Source organism: Xiphophorus couchianus, chromosome 9 (genome assembly GCF_001444195.1).
Source record: "Xiphophorus couchianus chromosome 9, X_couchianus-1.0, whole genome shotgun sequence".
NCBI classification, from domain to species: domain Eukaryota; kingdom Metazoa; phylum Chordata; class Actinopteri; order Cyprinodontiformes; family Poeciliidae; genus Xiphophorus; species Xiphophorus couchianus.
In genome coordinates this window covers 18,737,430-18,755,259 of record NC_040236.1, presented here as the reverse complement: position 1 = coordinate 18,755,259, position 17,830 = coordinate 18,737,430, and the positions used below count along the sequence as shown (strand labels likewise).

Genomic DNA, 17,830 nt, shown 5'->3' with positions numbered 1-17,830 from the left:
TGCAAGATCTATTCATTATATTCTGCATACATATAAAACCACTGCTAAAAAAAATGAATGAATAAGTAAACAAAACAAGAAGCTTCTCTTTTACATTTGCTGAAAATAATCTTGATGATCCCCCAAACTTGAGTAAAATTTCTGATAGACAAAACAAAAAAAACAACTTTTGGGTAGGCATGTGTGGTGTGATGTAAAATCTTACAGAGCACGTCAACAGTTAAACATAGAGCTGGTAGTGTAATGGTCTGGAACTGGTTTGCTCCTTCAGGTAAATTTGACAATTTCCTTCGTTTTATTGAACCATGAAATCTGCTGTCTATCCTGGCGGGGAATGTCCAGTCATCAGTTTCCAACTTTAAGCTCAAACACACTTGGATTGTGCGGCATAATGATTAGAAGCATAGCAGTAAATGAACCACTGAACGGCTAAAATAAATAACTAAATAAATAAAAAGAACAACAGCAAAAATCACAACCATACAAAGATTTTGGAGTTGGCTAGTCAAAATCCAGACTTAAATCTAATTAAGATGCTATAGCTTGACTTGAAACAGGTGGTCCATGCTCTGAATCATCCACTGTGGCCAAATTAAAACAATTTTCAAAAGAGCAGGCCAAAACTCCTCCACAGTGATGTACTCATCCCAGCTTTCTGGCACAGAATGGTGTTCAGTTTATCTTCCTCTGATATTGAAATGTTTTTTATCCAAAGGATTTCACAGCTCTACAGTTAATGAAACAGGTCTGTTCCATCATTCTTTATTTAAATGTGGTTTCTTAGGTTATAATAAGTTTATTATTCACCCTTGGGTATGATTTATTTATCCCAAATATAATACTACCAGGCTGCACTGTTAGCACTGTTGCCCTGCAGCAAGAAGGTCCTGGGTTCGATTCCCAGCCTGGGGTCTTTCTGCATGGAGTTTGCATGTTCTCCCTGTGCATACGTGGGTTCTCTCCGGGTACTCTGGCTTCCTCCCACAGTCCAAAAACATGACTGTCAGGTTAATTGGTCTCTCTAAATTCTCCCTAGGTGTGAGCGTGTGCATGGTTGTGTGTCCTGTCTGTTTCTGTGTTGCCCTGTGACAGACTGGCGACATGTCCAGGGTGACCCCTGCCTCTCACCCGGAACGTTAGCTGGAGATAGACACCAGCACCTCCCGACCCCACTAGGAACAAGGGTGTGAGAAAATAGATGGATGAATGAATGAATACTACCGTGATGCAATGCATTGTTTCACCCACATGGGGCGCCCTTGCCTTGTCCAGACAATCTGCTTGTGTTAGACATGTCTACATGCCACCACATTGAAGGACATATATATATATTTTTTTCAATTTATTTTTAATTAATTTATTTATTTATTTTTTTTTGCTACACACTTCATAACCTCTGCTCAATATATATGTATTTTTAACATCTATCATTAGAGTCAAAGCCTTTTCTTGGTCAAAGAAACCTTCTTACTTACATTTATGCTGCAATATAATAACAACTGACAGTAACAATTAAAAATCACAATAAAAAGCAAGGTGCTTCAATTTAGCACTATAACAGGCTCCTTAGGAGGAGCTGTCATGCTTTAGAAAATGGGTCCTTATATATAATTGAATATTGACATCAAATATACTAGTAACAGTATAATTAAAAAATATGCAGGAACCTGCATGCTTTACAGTATTATTTACAAAAATGTAAGAGGGTGTGTACGGGGATATTGAATAGTAATGAAAACACACACAATCTAAATAATATGTGTTTGTGATGGATATTAGGCAATAAACATTAAACGTACGCACGAGTTATGTGTTTAATGAAGCTAACAAATTGGTTCATTAATCAAGTGCTTGAAGAACATAGGAACAGTGATGTTTTTATTATTTTAATGAACTGTGCAATGTAGTTGAGCCCTTCTGTATCAGTGTACATGCATTGGCTATTGAGCAAAGCACAATGAACCTCCAGAGAGAGGCTCATTCTTCAAAATAACTGTAATTTGTTTGTAGCTTATCAGAAAAGAAAACATCTCTTTGACTTTAGTCTTGGTGTTTGGTTTGATTCTTCATTTAGGAATGTTCAATGATCTGCACGTAGATATAAATAATGTTGCATACATAAAGAGAGGTATATGTTTAAGAACCAGAAAATTGTAGAAATAATTAAGAAAACACTTTAAAAGAGTAAATATTTTTGCTAAACAGGAGAGTTACTCATTCCCTCTTTGACTAGACATGCAAAACATACAATAGATCATGTCTTTGCAGCTGATAAACTTATTTCCCCCCCCCACATTGTCCCAATGAAATTGGCAGTGACACATTATATAAATTGTTAGAGGATGTAATGACAATGTCTAACCTTGTATGGTTGAACACCTGTTTATTCTTTTTCACTGGAAAAATCATAGCTGTTTTCAACTGTTTAACCAACTGGTCAATTAGAAAATAAACATAACACATATTACAGCTGTGCGTCATTACACTTCACACGCACATGCAACCCCCTAAACCACACACACACACACACACACACACACACACACGCACACACACACACACACACACACACACACATATATATATATATATATATATATATATATATATATATATATATATATATATATATATATATATATATATATATATGTGTTGCCACAAGGTTAATTTCGCTGATTTTACTCGTGTGTTTGTAGAGGAAAATAAGAATTTCCACAGCACTCCGTTGTAAAGATGTAAAACAAAAATTTATTCCACCGTTTTTTGCGCCATCCTTTACAAGAGCAACCAAATTCCTAAAAATCTCCACAAAACAAAACTACGGTTGAAAAACAGTGTGGCTCTGTCCATTCTGCTTGCAGTACCTTTTTCTTCCTCCGCTCTCCTCCCACCCTCGTTAAGGCTCCAGCGTAGCACACCTCATTTACATAAATTGCAAAATGGCCAATTAAGTTATAAAGCATAAAATTAAACACTTATTCACAATAAAACATTATGAAATTAGCTACGTGCAATATAATAATGATACCTAAACCTCAACAAATGCACTTATTGAATTACTAATTAAACAAATAAGTTTTAACAGTAACTGAATATTCTGTTCATTAACTTGGCCTCCACAATATATATATATATATATATATATATATATATATATATATATATATATATATATATATATACAGTACAGACCAAAAGTTTGGACACACCTTTTAATTCAATGAGTTTCCTTTATTTTCATGACTATTGACATTGTAGATTCACACTGAAGGCATCAAATCTATGAATAACACATGTGGAAATATGCACTAAACAAAAAAGTGTAAAACAACTGAAAATACCCCTTATATTCTAGTTTCTTCAAAGTAGCAACCTTTTGCTGTGATTACTGCTTTGCACACACTCTGCATTTTCTTGATGAGCTTCAAGAGGTCGTCACCTGAAATGGTTTTCACTTCATAGGTCAACCTGCCCTGTCAGGTTAATAAGTGGGATTTCTTGCCTTATAAATAGTCATGAAAATAAAGAAAACCCATTGAATTAGAAGGTGTGTCCAAACTTTTGGTCTGTACTGTATATATATATATATATATATAAGAATCAGTACGTATCCAAATCTTCGAATACAGAATTTCCCATAGTTCTTGAATGCAGCAAAAAGCTCCTGGTGACGGAGAAGCGGTTGGGAGGGAGCAGCCAGCATCGTCTCATACCGTCGGTGGACAGAAAGGTGTGGAAATGACAGTCCTCTGAGCTTCCCTCAGACAACATACTGTCATTGCGTAGTTTTGACTATGTTGTCACAATAAGACTGTTTACATAATCGGATTGTTGCGTGTGTGCGCCCGTGTCCGGTTACATTGCTATATTAGTTAGCTTTGCGTTAGCATAGCCGCTTGCTTAGTGTGGTTTTTCTACTGTGGCAGGGCTAGCGACAGCTGGCTAAGCGTTAGCTTTCCGGTCGGCGTTTCCATGTCATCCTTAAAGCCCAGATACGAATTAAAGCAACGAAAATAAAACAGTAAGACAGGCTCCTGTGGGGAATATAGTAGTGAAATGTGAGTATCTGTAGCGGGAATTCAATAAGTGAACGCTTCTCTCCGCTTTACCCGTTTGACAGCTCCGTGTCCGCGGAGATATGGAGACGCCGGGGAGAATAGCAACCACACAGGACGCTCTGGACTTCACGGTGGAAAACGTAGAGAAGGTGAGTCTTCACATGTCAACAGCTTGTCTAACAATTATTATGCTGGTAGTTTAAAAAGCTGTTGTTTTAAGGTGTCTCACTTTTAAAATGGAACTTTATTTCTAATGTGACCACATAATAGATATATTTTTAAAAATGTATTTAGCAATTTAATTTGTAATGTACGGATTATATGGAATTAAAGTGATCAGCTCATGTCCTTGCAATACACTGTGGTTCTCTGGGTCTTGTGTTTTTCTTGTGAGGCACTAGGTATAGTGGTGTGTGTGTGTTTGCACGGCCCTGTTAAGTGCCAGGTTGCTGTGATGAATTACCCTTCTGGGCGGCCAATGCCTTGGACATACCAAGGAATGATGGGAGGGAGGGAGAGAGAGAGATGCTCAGTGGAGGAGCAGGATTGATGAAGGAAGATAAAGGTGAGGAAAGTGCCAGCAGAGGAACTGGAGGGGGCTTGAGGAGATTGGTGATGCGACAGAACTGATTAAAGGCAGATCAGAGGGAGCGATGCACATTCCTGCAGGGGAAATTATTTAGCATCTGGTTTCAGGTGTGATAGCTGTATGGGATTTTGTGTTTTATTCTGATTTATTTCTTTTGAAAATGAGAGCACAGAGTAACCTTGAGTAAAATGGCCATTGAGTTTAGCAAACAAAACAAAAACAACAAACAGGAATGCATAAAATTATATTATAGTTTTATTTTTTTATGATTTTTTTCCCTCTAGAAATAAAACAATGTAACAAAATTATTCCAGTAATAATAATGTTATATGGAATATTCTATATATTTCCTGGCTCTGTAAATAACATAATTATTACTAGTATAATAATATTGCATTTTTGTATTTTCTGACAGTTTAGTCTGCCTTCACTTGTACCTTGCCAACTGTGGGTCTGAGACAGCTTTAACTTCCTAAGAGTCATGGGACTGCTATTGCTATTTTTAGTTTCCACATCATGACTCTCCATGTTTTCCACACGCAAAAACATTTACAAACTGCCATATTTGTCTTTGTATTAGCAAGAGAAAAGTGTACAAGCTTTGTCTGTCGGGGTGACAAGCAATGTGCTGTGTGCACCGTATGGCTGGAGAAAATTCTTTCACTGACATTCGTTTAAAAAGACTTTAAACCATATAACAAAAATCATATCAAACCATCAAAAATGGTTTGATATTTTTGATATGGCAACTTTTCAAACCCTTGGTATATATCGACAATCACAAATGTCACATTTGTAAGCCACTGGGGAAGAAACATGATGCACTAAATTCAAATAAAATAGAGACATGTCGAAAGCGTCGAATTAACATAACAGGCAGTGTCAGTATGTTTGCATTTTTTACATATAGGATTCAGGGTTTCCCAAAGTGTAATGTAAGCCTGGCAGGCCACCAGGCTTTACTTGTGCCCCCACCAGGCTTAGCATTGCTTATTTAAGTTTTTTTTATTTTTTGTGTTTGGATTTTTTAAAACTTTACAGCTGGTGTTCAAGATATTAATCTTCATATCTTCCAGTGACACATAATTAAAGAAAATTAACTCAAAAACACGACGGACTGCTGGATGAATAACTGCCCTAGTGCCCAACCACCGGGTTTAGCAATATTTCTGGGAAAACCTTTTAACTATTTATTGTTAGTAGTAATTGTTGTTTTGCCTGAAAAAGTTGTGTTCGATGAGTTGGATTTATTATTATTACAGCTATTATACAGCTATCTGTTTTGCATCTTAAAATCTGTCATTTCCTGGATTTTGATAAACCCCATCGGGGAAAACAAAATAACACAACCCAATGTACATTTTTTCCACCTGAATTCTAGAGGGACTTTTTTAATTACAGAATTTATTAGATTCATTTTTATTCATGAGGAAACCTGCAACACACTTTTTTTTTTTTAATTTTAGATGTTATTGCCCTTAGGAATAATTGGTATAGCCTCTCTGCATCACTAATCGGATGACGTTAAAGCAAAATTGTAAAAACCCAAAGAGGCTCTTTTGAGGACTTTTCTTTTTACACTGGGACATTATCATTTCTCTTTCAGTGTTTAGAGTAAAATACATTTAAAAAAATAAATAGAATCAGTATGCACTGTTACAGTATTGTCTACATGGTGCCAGAGATGATGGTCCCTGGCCCAGAGTTTGCCTGCGTCCAACAGAAAACTCTTTGTTTGGTTTTGGGTCCTTTAAAACAAAGTCACACATTGTTGGTATCTTTGTACATAAAGAACTGGGTTGTGTGCCGGCTTACATTTGTCACTATACTAAAATGTGTTGCAGAGGAAATGTAGAGGTCAGTCCTGGGTTGTACTGCGCTGTTGAGATTTTATAATTCGGTCCTGAGGGAGTTTCTGTACAGTTCAGCATAATGCTCGGTCTGACCTGTCCGTCATCTTGCTCAGGGGTGATTGGCCAGTGGGTCACTTTGTGTCGCATTGCAATTGTCTCCAATCCGTCACAGCAAGCTTTAAAAATGAGCCACTATTAGTATCAGTGTCCATTCAAGACTGATTGGACTTTACACTTTTACCTCCTCTGCTATTCAGAATCAGTAGTGGAGCGTTTAACCTCTGTCTTGGAACAAAATTTGATGTTGGCAGATTTTTGAAAGTCTCATAGTAAAACTGGGAAATACACAGACTGCTCTCGTAATACTAGCCATATTAACCTTGCTAATAGTTAATATAAGATGCTAAGTACAGCTTTTAAATGTGGCCTCTGTAGTCATTTTGTCTCTGTGATACATAGAGGTCTTTGCCTTTGCTCCTAATATAAATAAACAATGAGCACTTATGGTGGGAAGACTGAAAAAAATGTGAATGTGGCTTTAATATCTTATAAGATAGTTCCTAAAATGAATTTAAAGTCAATTGAAATGTTTATCAGAAGGCAAGATTATTCTTTCCGTCTATCCATTGAGCCGAGCTTTAGAAATAAGAGTGATATGAGACATTTGTTTTGCTTTTGGGCTCAGATCTCATCACTATTGGCAACATCATGCTACTCTTAATTTTTTCTATGTCCGTGTGCTGTCAACAAACACCTACGCACGTACTGAGACAAATAATTCCTTCTTTTATTAATGAAGATATGCTTAAAGGCCTTTATTCACACAGATATAACACAAAGTCACGTTTTCGTCACAGTGATGGCCTTAACAGGGCAACTCCTGAAGGTTGGATGAGTGGAAAACTCTGATAACCTGTTATCGTGTCACGAGACCTCTTCTGAATATTTGGATGTAAACAATAGCTTTATTGATTTTATATTGTAAAAAAAAATCTATCTTCCTTTCTTTTTTTAGAGTCATTTGGTGTCTGTTTACATTTGTATTAGAATAATTAGTTGACACAAAAATAGTTCATTATCTCACTTCTGGTTTGTCCCTTCTTCTGCATACATCGTTATTCTCTATCGTTCACAGTGTGTTCTTTGAAGGTGCGCCGTTATTATGCTACCAATTTCAGTCATTTTGTTAGAGGTGTGATTATATATAGTCAAATCTAGAGACATTATCTAGGAAATCATCTGCTGAACAGGACCATAACATTTTACGCTCGACACATCAGAACTTCATAATCCAATCAAAAAAAAATCTTCTGTGCCCCGTACCTACTTGGTAGCAAGTTGCTTCAACAACAATGTTCATTGGAGATTCAATTAAGGAAGCTAATTCTAATTTTCCAGATAGTTTTGAATGTGTTTTACTTAAACATCTGATGCTCTTTGACATTTAAATATCATTAGGTAGCCTTCTAATGATTTTTGCTTGTTGTCTTGATCAATAATCAATTAGCAGAAAAAGGCTTCTTAAGGACCTTTATAGTTACAATACATTAGTGAGCTATTTAATGATTTAACACAAACTAACAATGTATCTGTTATGTGTTAATTGTGATATTTAACTATAACTAAGCAATATTTTATATGCTGTATTTTCAATTTATCTGGAAATATTTTCCTCATTATTATATAAAAAAAAGATCAGAATCATTTAAACTCAGGAGTGTCAGGGCAGAGCTTTGCACTGGTGGAAAGAACAGGATAATAAGTCATATTAATGTTTGATATGTCTGGCGGTGGTTTTTATTTTTGTTGAAAAAGGGAATTTTTGTAAGATTAAAGGAGTGAACTAACCAGCCCGTGTTGTGTCTTTGGTTTTTGATAATGACCCTTAGAAGACCCACTGAACTGTTTCAGATTAGATTCGGAGGGGTCTGCGGTCACAGAGTGGACTGCAGTAATGATGTGCTGCTTCTTTTAACTCTGAGATAATCACATCCTCATTTAGAGAAAGGCCAGAGTGGAGCTGGATGCCTGTTCAAAGGACGCCGTGATGATCATCCATTGAAAGACACAGTGGAAGCTACCACAAATTTTATTTTTAGCTCAATTGTACCATTTTGTTTACATTAATCCCCATAGTCTCCTGGAAAAGCACATCAAAGCCAAGTTTATATATGGGTGAAGTTTATTCTTTAAAGGGCACAAAATGGAGGTAGTTCTTTTCTTCTTTCGGAGCACAGAGACCCTGCCAGCCATGAATAAGTTAAAGCTGCAGGCATATTATAAATGCTGCACCTGCTCTCTACTATATATGGGTACCTACAGTGTGTCTCTGTTTCCATCCGTACAGATACAAGTGATACCAGGCTCTCTGCAGAAATTCAGCTTATTAACACCCAGTTTGACTTGTTCGTAGTCTTGCACAGAAAGGGGAGACAGATAATTGTACAGGATGATGGCAGACTGAGCAATTGCTACCTGATACTCTGCTTCCAGTTGGCTTTGACGTTGGTTTGATGTTCTTCTTTGCAGCTGCAAAATGTTTTTGTCTGACTCTGTTCTTGCTTGACAAAGAATCATTTGTAGTTTTTTATTGTATGTGTTTTTGTTTGTTTTTTTTCTATTGCAAGACGTTTGATATTGAATGCCAAGGGGCTGGGATGAAAATGAATGCAGAGTGTTGGCTTTAGGGTGGCAGCTGGATGGATGAAATGGAGATCGAAAGATTGTTGGTGGAGGATTTGATGTGACAAGTCTGCAGGGGTAAAAATTCAAGATCAGAAGCTCACAGAATGGATTTTTCCCCCCACATGTTCTTTGTAAGGCAGTTTACTCTGCCTGCCAGAGGTTTTAGTTTATTGGCCGTGTGTATTTGTGTAAGTGTGTTTGACAAAATGTGAGAGAGAAGCTGACATTTTTCAAAATCATTATTCCAGCTTTGCCAGAATTAGAATCATCAGTCTAATTGATGCCGATTAATCATCTTCTTTATAGCCGTCTCGTACTTGCTCCTCTTTCATACATTTTTCTTCGCCTCTCCCCTTTCTTTGTCTTCGTTGCACTCAAGTGCTCAAATAACTTGAAGCTGTGCTTTAAAGATGGCTGTTTTCAGTTCGTTGCATTCTACTCTGCTCAGGTTTTTGGGGTAATGTGTCTACTGTGTGTTTGTGTGAGCTCTACTCCAAAGTAACCTCTCTCTCTGACAGTCAGGAGTAAGGTAGACTGTTTTTTTCTCTTTTGCTTTTTCTTTTGTTTCGTCTTTGTTTCCTGGCTTATTTTCCCAGACACCCAACGTTTTCACCGTGTCAAGCATAGGCATGGTACCGTACCAGATTCTCATTGTATGATTACCTTGAGGACGCATGTTATGGTTTTATTGCCATTAACACTGAAATTTCAAACATGATCTAATTTCCTCTATTTTAATTAGAAAACTGACAATTACTTATGCAACTGCTAAAATAATTGTCACAATTTTGTGTTAATCACTTATTTAATATTTTAATGCACAGACTTTAGCAAAAAAAAAAACAGAATAAAACACATGCAAATATTTTTGAGGAACTTAATGTGTAGAATAGTACCTCTCTCTGTTCTGCTCTTCAGAATGAAACGAGTTTAATGAGCTGATATGAGCTGGTTAATTAGTCAAGCTATCTGTTTTTTAACATTTGTGCAGCCCTATTAAGCAATCATTTTGATTTTTATGTTGATTTTTTTGTTAAAATAAAAGCAGTTAGATTCTTGTCTACATGTCATTTTACATAAATGACATGATTCACTGAAGCTAGTTATCAAAGTTTGAGCTTCTTATAAATGTCCGTCCATACTTGAGGACCTGAGTAATTTCAGCAGTTTTGAATCTGTTGCTCAATAAATTCTTGGTATATCATTAACTGGCCTCTGTCGTGTGTTTTCTGACGTTTATTACAATAACGTACGGATGATTCAACTCTCATTCTGGATTCATAAAACTGCTGTGTTATTTTCTTTTTTATTTCTAGGCTCTCCATCAGTTATATTATGATCCAAATATAGAGAACAAGAATCTGGCCCAGAAATGGCTGATGCAAGCTCAAGTTTCACCTCAGGCCTGGCAGTTTTGCTGGGCCCTACTTAGCCCGGATAAGGTACATGATCCTCAAAAACTCAATAATAGTAACAATCTTAGTTATTAGTTACTTATTAGCTGAAAGGTTTTGTTAACTTCTATGTGTTTTCTCTCACAGGTGCCTGAGATTCAGTACTTTGGGGCCAGCGCACTTCACACCAAAATCTCCAGGTACTGGTCGGACATCCCCACAGACCAGTACGAGTCCCTGAAGAGCCAGTTGTTCTCCCAGATAGCCTGCTTCTCTTCCGGCTCCAAGATGGTTCTCACCCGGCTGTGCGTGGCGCTGGCCTCTTTGGCGCTCAACACGATGCCAGAGGCCTGGCCCGGCGCCGTGGCGGAAATGGTCCGGGTGTTTCAGGAGGAGGGGGGAGGGGTGGACGGCCGGGCACGCTGCCTGGCTTTACTGGAGCTGCTCACTGTGCTGCCCGAGGAGTTCCAGACCAGCCGCCTGCCGCAGTACCGAAAGGGACAGGTAAGGTCTGCCCGGGTCAGCTCCAGCTGTTTGCTGTTAATGCTTGTCTGAATTATTGCTGCTTTCCAGACCTCTGTGTACGCAAAAACTAAATAAACTATATATTTACTGTTATGAACACAGATTTTATTATTTAAAGAAATTATAGTAGGTGGAAAAATAACATATTAGACTAAAAAAAGGCAGCACAGCCATAAATATTAGTATGTATTGTACACATACATATATATTAGAACTAATAATTAATCAGATTTTTCTTTATGACTCAACTGTTGTAGTAATTGTCAACTAATTTGGTAATTGAATAATCATTAGCTAGAGTATGCAGACTCTTAAAAATTGCCATTCGTTGAAAGAACAAGATATTCAGAGCATTAAGCCAAAATTGTACAAAAAAAATGATACATTTTGCATTTAATATAAAAACACCTTTGTCTGTAAATATGTTTCAAACCCCTGAACATCATGACACTGCCTCCACCGTGCTTCACCAGCACGGTGGCATAGAGTGGCATAGTTTTAGCTTCATCTAGATCAAATCCACTATAGGATTAGGAAAGAAAATGTTTGTCTAATTTAAAAAAGGAATTTAATTAACTGTTTAATTTCATGTTTTAAGGTATTTCTGACATTGTATAAAGTAACCTTAAGTGGTTAAATGAAAAATCTGTAGACTGTGCAAATTTTTAAAATCCAATTAATCGTCAGGATATTCTATACAATAATCGATTATTAAAGTAATCATTAGTTGCAGAAGTAACATATATATTGCAGGTTACTGCACTTAATGCAGTTCACAAAATGATGTCTGAAAAATACAAGTTCATCTCAAAAAATCTTAATTTAAAACATCAAAATTGTATCACAAAGTGATATATTTCAAGCTCTTATTTTTGTTCAATTGATGATTTCTGCCCAATGGCAATGAAAACCTAAAATACAGTATCCCAGAAAAGTAGAATATTACAAAGGACTAAACAACTTAAGCTTAAGTCCTTTGTTTTTAGGCCAGATTATGGCCTAAAAACAATCATGAGGAAGACTCTCGATTTGACATCTCAGCAGCATTTTAAAGAAGCTTGTGAGCTCGCCTAGTAAGGGAAGGTTCAGTGGAAGGAAAAAGTATGGCCAAAAAAGGTGCACAAACAACAGGATTACAACCAAGTATTGAGAGCTTACACTGTGCAGTAGATGGACATGGCTTTCTGTTTGCTGATATTCCAATATGAAAATCTTTTTCATTCATCTTATGTACCGGTAATCCGATCTTCTCAGAAACTGAATTATGCCAGACTCATCAAAGACATGAACACTTGAAATGTATCGTAATTTGAAACATCTGCAACACCTCCAAAGCCTGAGCGACATGAAGTGATTCTCGGTCTGTCATTTGCTGCACGTTCAGGTGCGGGGAGCCCTGGGCCGAGAGTGGGGGTCAGTCTGCCCCTTACTGCAACAACTGCTGCGGCGGGCCGATAGCCCCGGGGCGGTTAAAGCCCGCGTGCTGCGCTGCCTGTCGTCATGGGTGCTGCTGGACGTGCCCCTCAACGAGAGCGAAGGACTGGTGCACGACTGCTTCAGCGCCCTGTCCGACCCGGAGCTCTTCGACACGGCAGTAGAGGCTGTAGTCAACGCCATTTCTCAACCCGATTCCCAAAGGTTCGCTTGTCGTTTCGCTGCCTATTTCCGCTGAATGTTGTGGTCATGAGAAAAGAAATTACACTTGATTTAATGCTGGAGTAGAATGAAGACACAATATGTGGGGGGACAAAAAAAATTGTCTGGGTCGGTACTGGAAAGCACCAGGGAGCGATAGATGGATGAAAGGAAGAAAGGGACTGGTACAGGGCAAGCTCACAGCCGAGAGGAGGAAAGCAGCATTTCTCGGTTGGATGGTGTTACTATGGTTACAGATCTGGGGGAGAGATGTCATCATGCCCTGGTTGATTCAGACATGGCAGGCACCCATTACCCCTCCCCTAGAGACAGAGCGGACAGGGGGTGGTGGGGGGGGAACTGAGCTAAGAGAAAAAGAGAGGAAGCTGTGTAAAGGCGGAAGACTGGGGGAAGGTGTGAAGCTGCCCAGGAATATATGGTTTTATTCTCCGCGCCTCAGACTGGGGTGCTGCTTCTGGCTGCTGCTGCTGGCAGGTCACTTTGAACACAATGGCATCTTGTCAAACAGATGGTTCGGCACATTGATGCCTTTTAAGTAGCAGCCACAATGCAGGAGGACTGTCGTTGCTCTTTTGACATGTAAAAGTTGTCAACTCTTCTTGCTCAGCAGTACAGTATAGAGCATCCACGATTAATGGAAAAAGATTAATGTATTGAACGAGTTACAAGACTTTTTTTCCCCCCTTCATCTTTATAAAGGATGTCAAAGCTCATCATCTTCCATCCTCCATGCTCCTGGCCTTGTATTTTATTTTCTCTCCCTGTTTGGCCGCTTCTTTCTACTCTTTCCCTCTCATCTCTCACCATCAGTTCTAAGCCCTCCTTCCTGTCTCTTGTTCTCTTTCTCTGTTTAAACACATTACAGTCAACTCATTTGGGGGAATGCTATTGGTCCAGCTGCATCCTGTTGCCAGGCAACCCGTTTCCCCTGTCTCAGAGCGTTGCGGTAATTGCAGAGGGGAACAGAGGGACAAAGGGAATGGGGGTGGGAGGGAGAAGGAGACATTAAAGGAGGAGTCTGTGTAAAACATCTGGAAGGAAGCAAGAAAAGGAGATGATGAGTTAGTGGAGATGCGTCTGCAGCAGATGGTCTCAGAGGAATCTCTTGAATGTCATCAGTTTCTTGTTTTTTTTTGTTGTTTTTTAGCAGAAATGAATAAATGCAAACAGATCCATTCTGGGCTGTTCATTGCTCCTCCATACACATCAAGCACTCCTTCTCCTGCACTGAGAGTGCATGACCTCTGTCTGAAAGGCACCTTATTAAAAATAAATGATCTTTAGAGTGTGTAAATGCACACACACACGCCATCACTCAGACAGTGAAGATGAGAGCTATTCCTGGCAACGCTTCTAAAGTTGGTCAAACACAGAGTATAGTCCAGTAGTAACACAAGTTTGACTTTTTTTTTTTATCTTGACCACATTTCAACAGAGGCTCATTCATCCTGCACTGCTGATTTGAGGATTTGCTTTATATGAGACGGCCATATGAAAGATTTCTCAGCTCATAAAAGGTCTGGAGTGAAATTAGTAAACTTAACGTGAGAGGAGCATCATTTTCATATGATTTAAATTTCTTCTTTCTTTTTAACGCATTTGTTTCCTTCTCAACTTACTCTTCAATAGACAGCTGATCCTTTGTTCAATGACAATTTCCTATTTTGCAGTAGATCTGCATGATTTGTGTTAGGGCTGAATCGAATAATCAAATAAATTGTGATTACTCGCTTATAGGGCTGTGTAATTTTATTGATTCTACAATATTTATTGATCATTTTTTTCCTCAGAAAGTATTGATTTTTCATCTGCGAGGATGGATATATTAAATCCTACTTTGAGTTTTATGTCAAATCCACATGAATTAAACAATATTTATTGTATTACACCATCAGTTCAAAATCACTCTGTCCCTCTAAAATATTTCAGAAAATCTTAAAAATGCATCGTTTGCTGAATATTGTTATATATAAATCATATTGTGCGTAGAATATAGCTTATCGTATTGTATTGTGAGATTAGTGTATTGCTACAGCCCTGCTAGTTTATAGAAATATTTGTCAACTAATTTATTTAATGGAATAATTGTTAGCTGGAGTACACACTCTTAAAAGGCCATTTGCTGAGAGAACAACCTTAGAGCAGTAGCTAAGCCACAACCTCATTAGGAATAATGCTCATTTTGCATTAAAGATGAAAAAACTTATTTCTCTGTAAATATGCTCTGGCTGCAGATGCATTCTTTTCTACAAATGATTAAGCATTCGCTAAAGGAATGCTTAGCTGACATTGCATTTTAGGCAATAAAATGTTTTTTGTTTTTTTTAATTAATTGAGTTATTTGTTTATTTGGATTTTTATATATTTTTTATATTGTATAACATGAACTTAAGTGGTTAAATGAAAACGCTGCAAAATGTGCAGATTTTATTGTTTATTATTATTTTTTAATCTAGTTACGATAATCATCAGAATAATCAGTAAGATATTACTAAAATATTCTAATGATATGCTAATAATATACCTAAACGCCAGTTTCTAGTTTGAATGGCTATTACACAAGCTAAACGTTTGCTACAAAGCTTTCAGTTTAAATAAGGACAAACGAACAAAAACAAAATGGATTATGAAGAAAGGTTTATTCTTCCTGACTTTATTTCTGTCTTTTTGTCCGAATCATTCCATCCATTCATCTGTCCATCCAGGTGCATGGCATCCATTCATACATGCACGCATGGATCCATCTACAGTGTTCGTCCATTGGTCCTTCAGGTTATCCTTGTTCATGTGTATCCATTGATTTGTTTGTCTGTTTGACAAACAAATCAATCTGTCCATCTGTCCATCCTTTTGTTTATGCATTCATCAATATGTTTGCCAATTTTCTATCCATCTGTCCATCTGGTGGCCTTTAAAATTTCCATGTTCAGACCACGACGTCTGAGGAAATATTAAAGATTGACAAAAAACAATCACAAAGTATTTTGGAATTTTGACTTTAGGGAATTCAACAATGAAAAATATGTAGAGAACGATTTCGAGGAATATTTGATTCTGTCTCAAGAAAATAGTTCAGCTCTCAGTATGAGCGTTCTTTTGCTTTTCGACATTGTTAGTCGGTTTAAATGCTTCCAAAGTCCCAACAACCTTTATGCGGCGTTGATGAATATTCATCAGCCTTGACCAAAACCCTTATTGCCGTTCTTCTGAAAGTTGAACCACGTACCACAAACCCTTTGGGGAGGCTTTATATAGCTTACAACTCATAAACAATCCTCTATGTGACATTCAGGGAACACATACTTGGTCCTTCATCTCCAAAAGTCTCTCCCACCCTCGCTGTCAGCGATGATGACAGGAGGAATGATGTTTAAAGATGTCATGTGCAGATGAGGAGCTGGGTGTGTGTAACGGTGTGTGTGTGATTTCTCCAGAGTGAGGGGAATTATAAACAGCTGAGACAGCAGCTAGTAGACATGACTATTACTGACAGTGGTGTAGCTCCAAGAAGGGGCTTTGAATAGATTTTCTGGTTCCTGTTAGATATGTGGGATCTTTTTGGTGGGTGTGCTGGATCAGAGATCAGAGGTTGGACTGAAATAATATTGGAAAGAAATGTTTGTCTTGGGGGAACAAAATATAAATCCATCAAGCTGGCCATGAAGAGAGTGAGTTAGTTTTCGACTCGGCAGTAAATATTTCCTCCACTTTTTGCTTGCTGTGTTTTTCCTGCTGTATATTCAATTATTTTAAAATAGTAGTACTCAATGCATTCAGGTCTTGACACAGAAAATATTCAGAGCTTTTGTTCATGGTTTGTAGATATGTGAACACATTACTGAAGCTGGTTCCTCGAGTGTTGGCCCTCCAGGATCAGCTGAGGGAGGCTGTGCAGAATGGAGACATGGAGACCTGCCATGGGATCTGCCGGATCGCTGTGACTCTGGGAGAGAACCACTCTAGGTGTGTCTGTGTTTCGGCAGATGTTATGATATTGATATAAAAAAAGAATCCTTAAGTGATCCTGTGATCGTGTTTCATTACGTCTAACCCCCATTTGCTTCCTTTGTGCCGTCACCTCATCTTGGTGCCTGCAGGACTCTGTTGGAGCAGGTGGATCACTGGCAGAGCTTCCTGGCTTTAGTCAACATGATCATGTTTTGTACAGGCATCCCCGGCCACTATCCAGTCAATGAGACCACTAGCTCCCTTACACTAACCTTCTGGTACACACTACAGGTAAGAACAGCTTTGAATGATGATATTTGAACATTTACCTACTTCTACTTTGGTCCTTCTTTTGAAATATTTTTCATTTGTCTTACATGGTACGTTGGGAGTGTGGCACAAAGCTAAAACCTTTGTTAGCCAATCAGATTGCTTCAAAACAACCACAACTTTTTCTTAGAAATGAAACCTGTAAGCAGAAGGTTCATTTGTGTGGAGAAAGATAAGTTGAATTACTTTCAGGATATAAAGTTAATAAAACACAGGACGATGTCCATTGGGAATCATGTCAAAGCAAGTATATGGATATATTGACACATTATTTGTCTCAGAGTGTAATAACCCTAAATTTTTGTTTTCCCATGTATAAAACACAGTTTTTGAAAATGTCCCCTTTTTAGTGGTATTAAGAGGAGTTTTATAACATAAAATTACCTGCTTTGTGCCTACTTTTTTCTCAGGATGAAATCATGTCATTTGAGTCAGATAAGCAGGCGGTGTACCTCCAGGTCTACAGGCCAGTGTATTTCCAGTTGGTGGACGTGCTGCTTCACAAAGCCCAGTTCCCCTCGGACCAGGAATATGCATCCTGGTCCTCGGATGAGAAGGAGCAGTTCAGGATTTACAGGTGCATATACTTGTGCTTGTTTTCCCCGATTTGTATTCCTGATTCATCTCTATCTGAAATTACTCACTGACCGGATGATTGGTCAGCAAATGAGTGTCTCTCTCTCTAATGGACTCTAAACGCACTGGTGGCTGAGGGGAGGGCAAAACCTGTCTGACACAGATTTAACAAGTAGGATTTCAAGACTGCAACTCGCCTGAAATGTCTGTCTG

The 17,830-nt window shown here is 38.1% G+C and overlaps 1 protein-coding gene across 2 annotated transcripts in view; it reads left to right on the top strand.

Annotated features, from left to right (window-relative positions):
• Nucleotides 1-3,627: 3,627 nt before the first annotated feature.
• LOC114150454 (importin-13) overlaps nt 3,628-17,830 on the top strand; it is a 29,316-nt gene continuing 15,113 nt past the window's right edge. Inside the window, exons 1-8 of one of the 2 annotated variants that reach the window (XM_028026851.1) lie at nt 3,628-3,733; nt 4,124-4,210; nt 10,505-10,630; nt 10,730-11,086; nt 12,492-12,745; nt 16,586-16,726; nt 16,861-17,002; nt 17,452-17,618. In XM_028026851.1, the coding sequence (XP_027882652.1) occupies nt 4,142-4,210; nt 10,505-10,630; nt 10,730-11,086; nt 12,492-12,745; nt 16,586-16,726; nt 16,861-17,002; nt 17,452-17,618 (1,256 nt within the window). In that variant the 5' untranslated portion in view covers nt 3,628-3,733; nt 4,124-4,141. The other variant, XM_028026852.1, reaches the window with a different exon arrangement.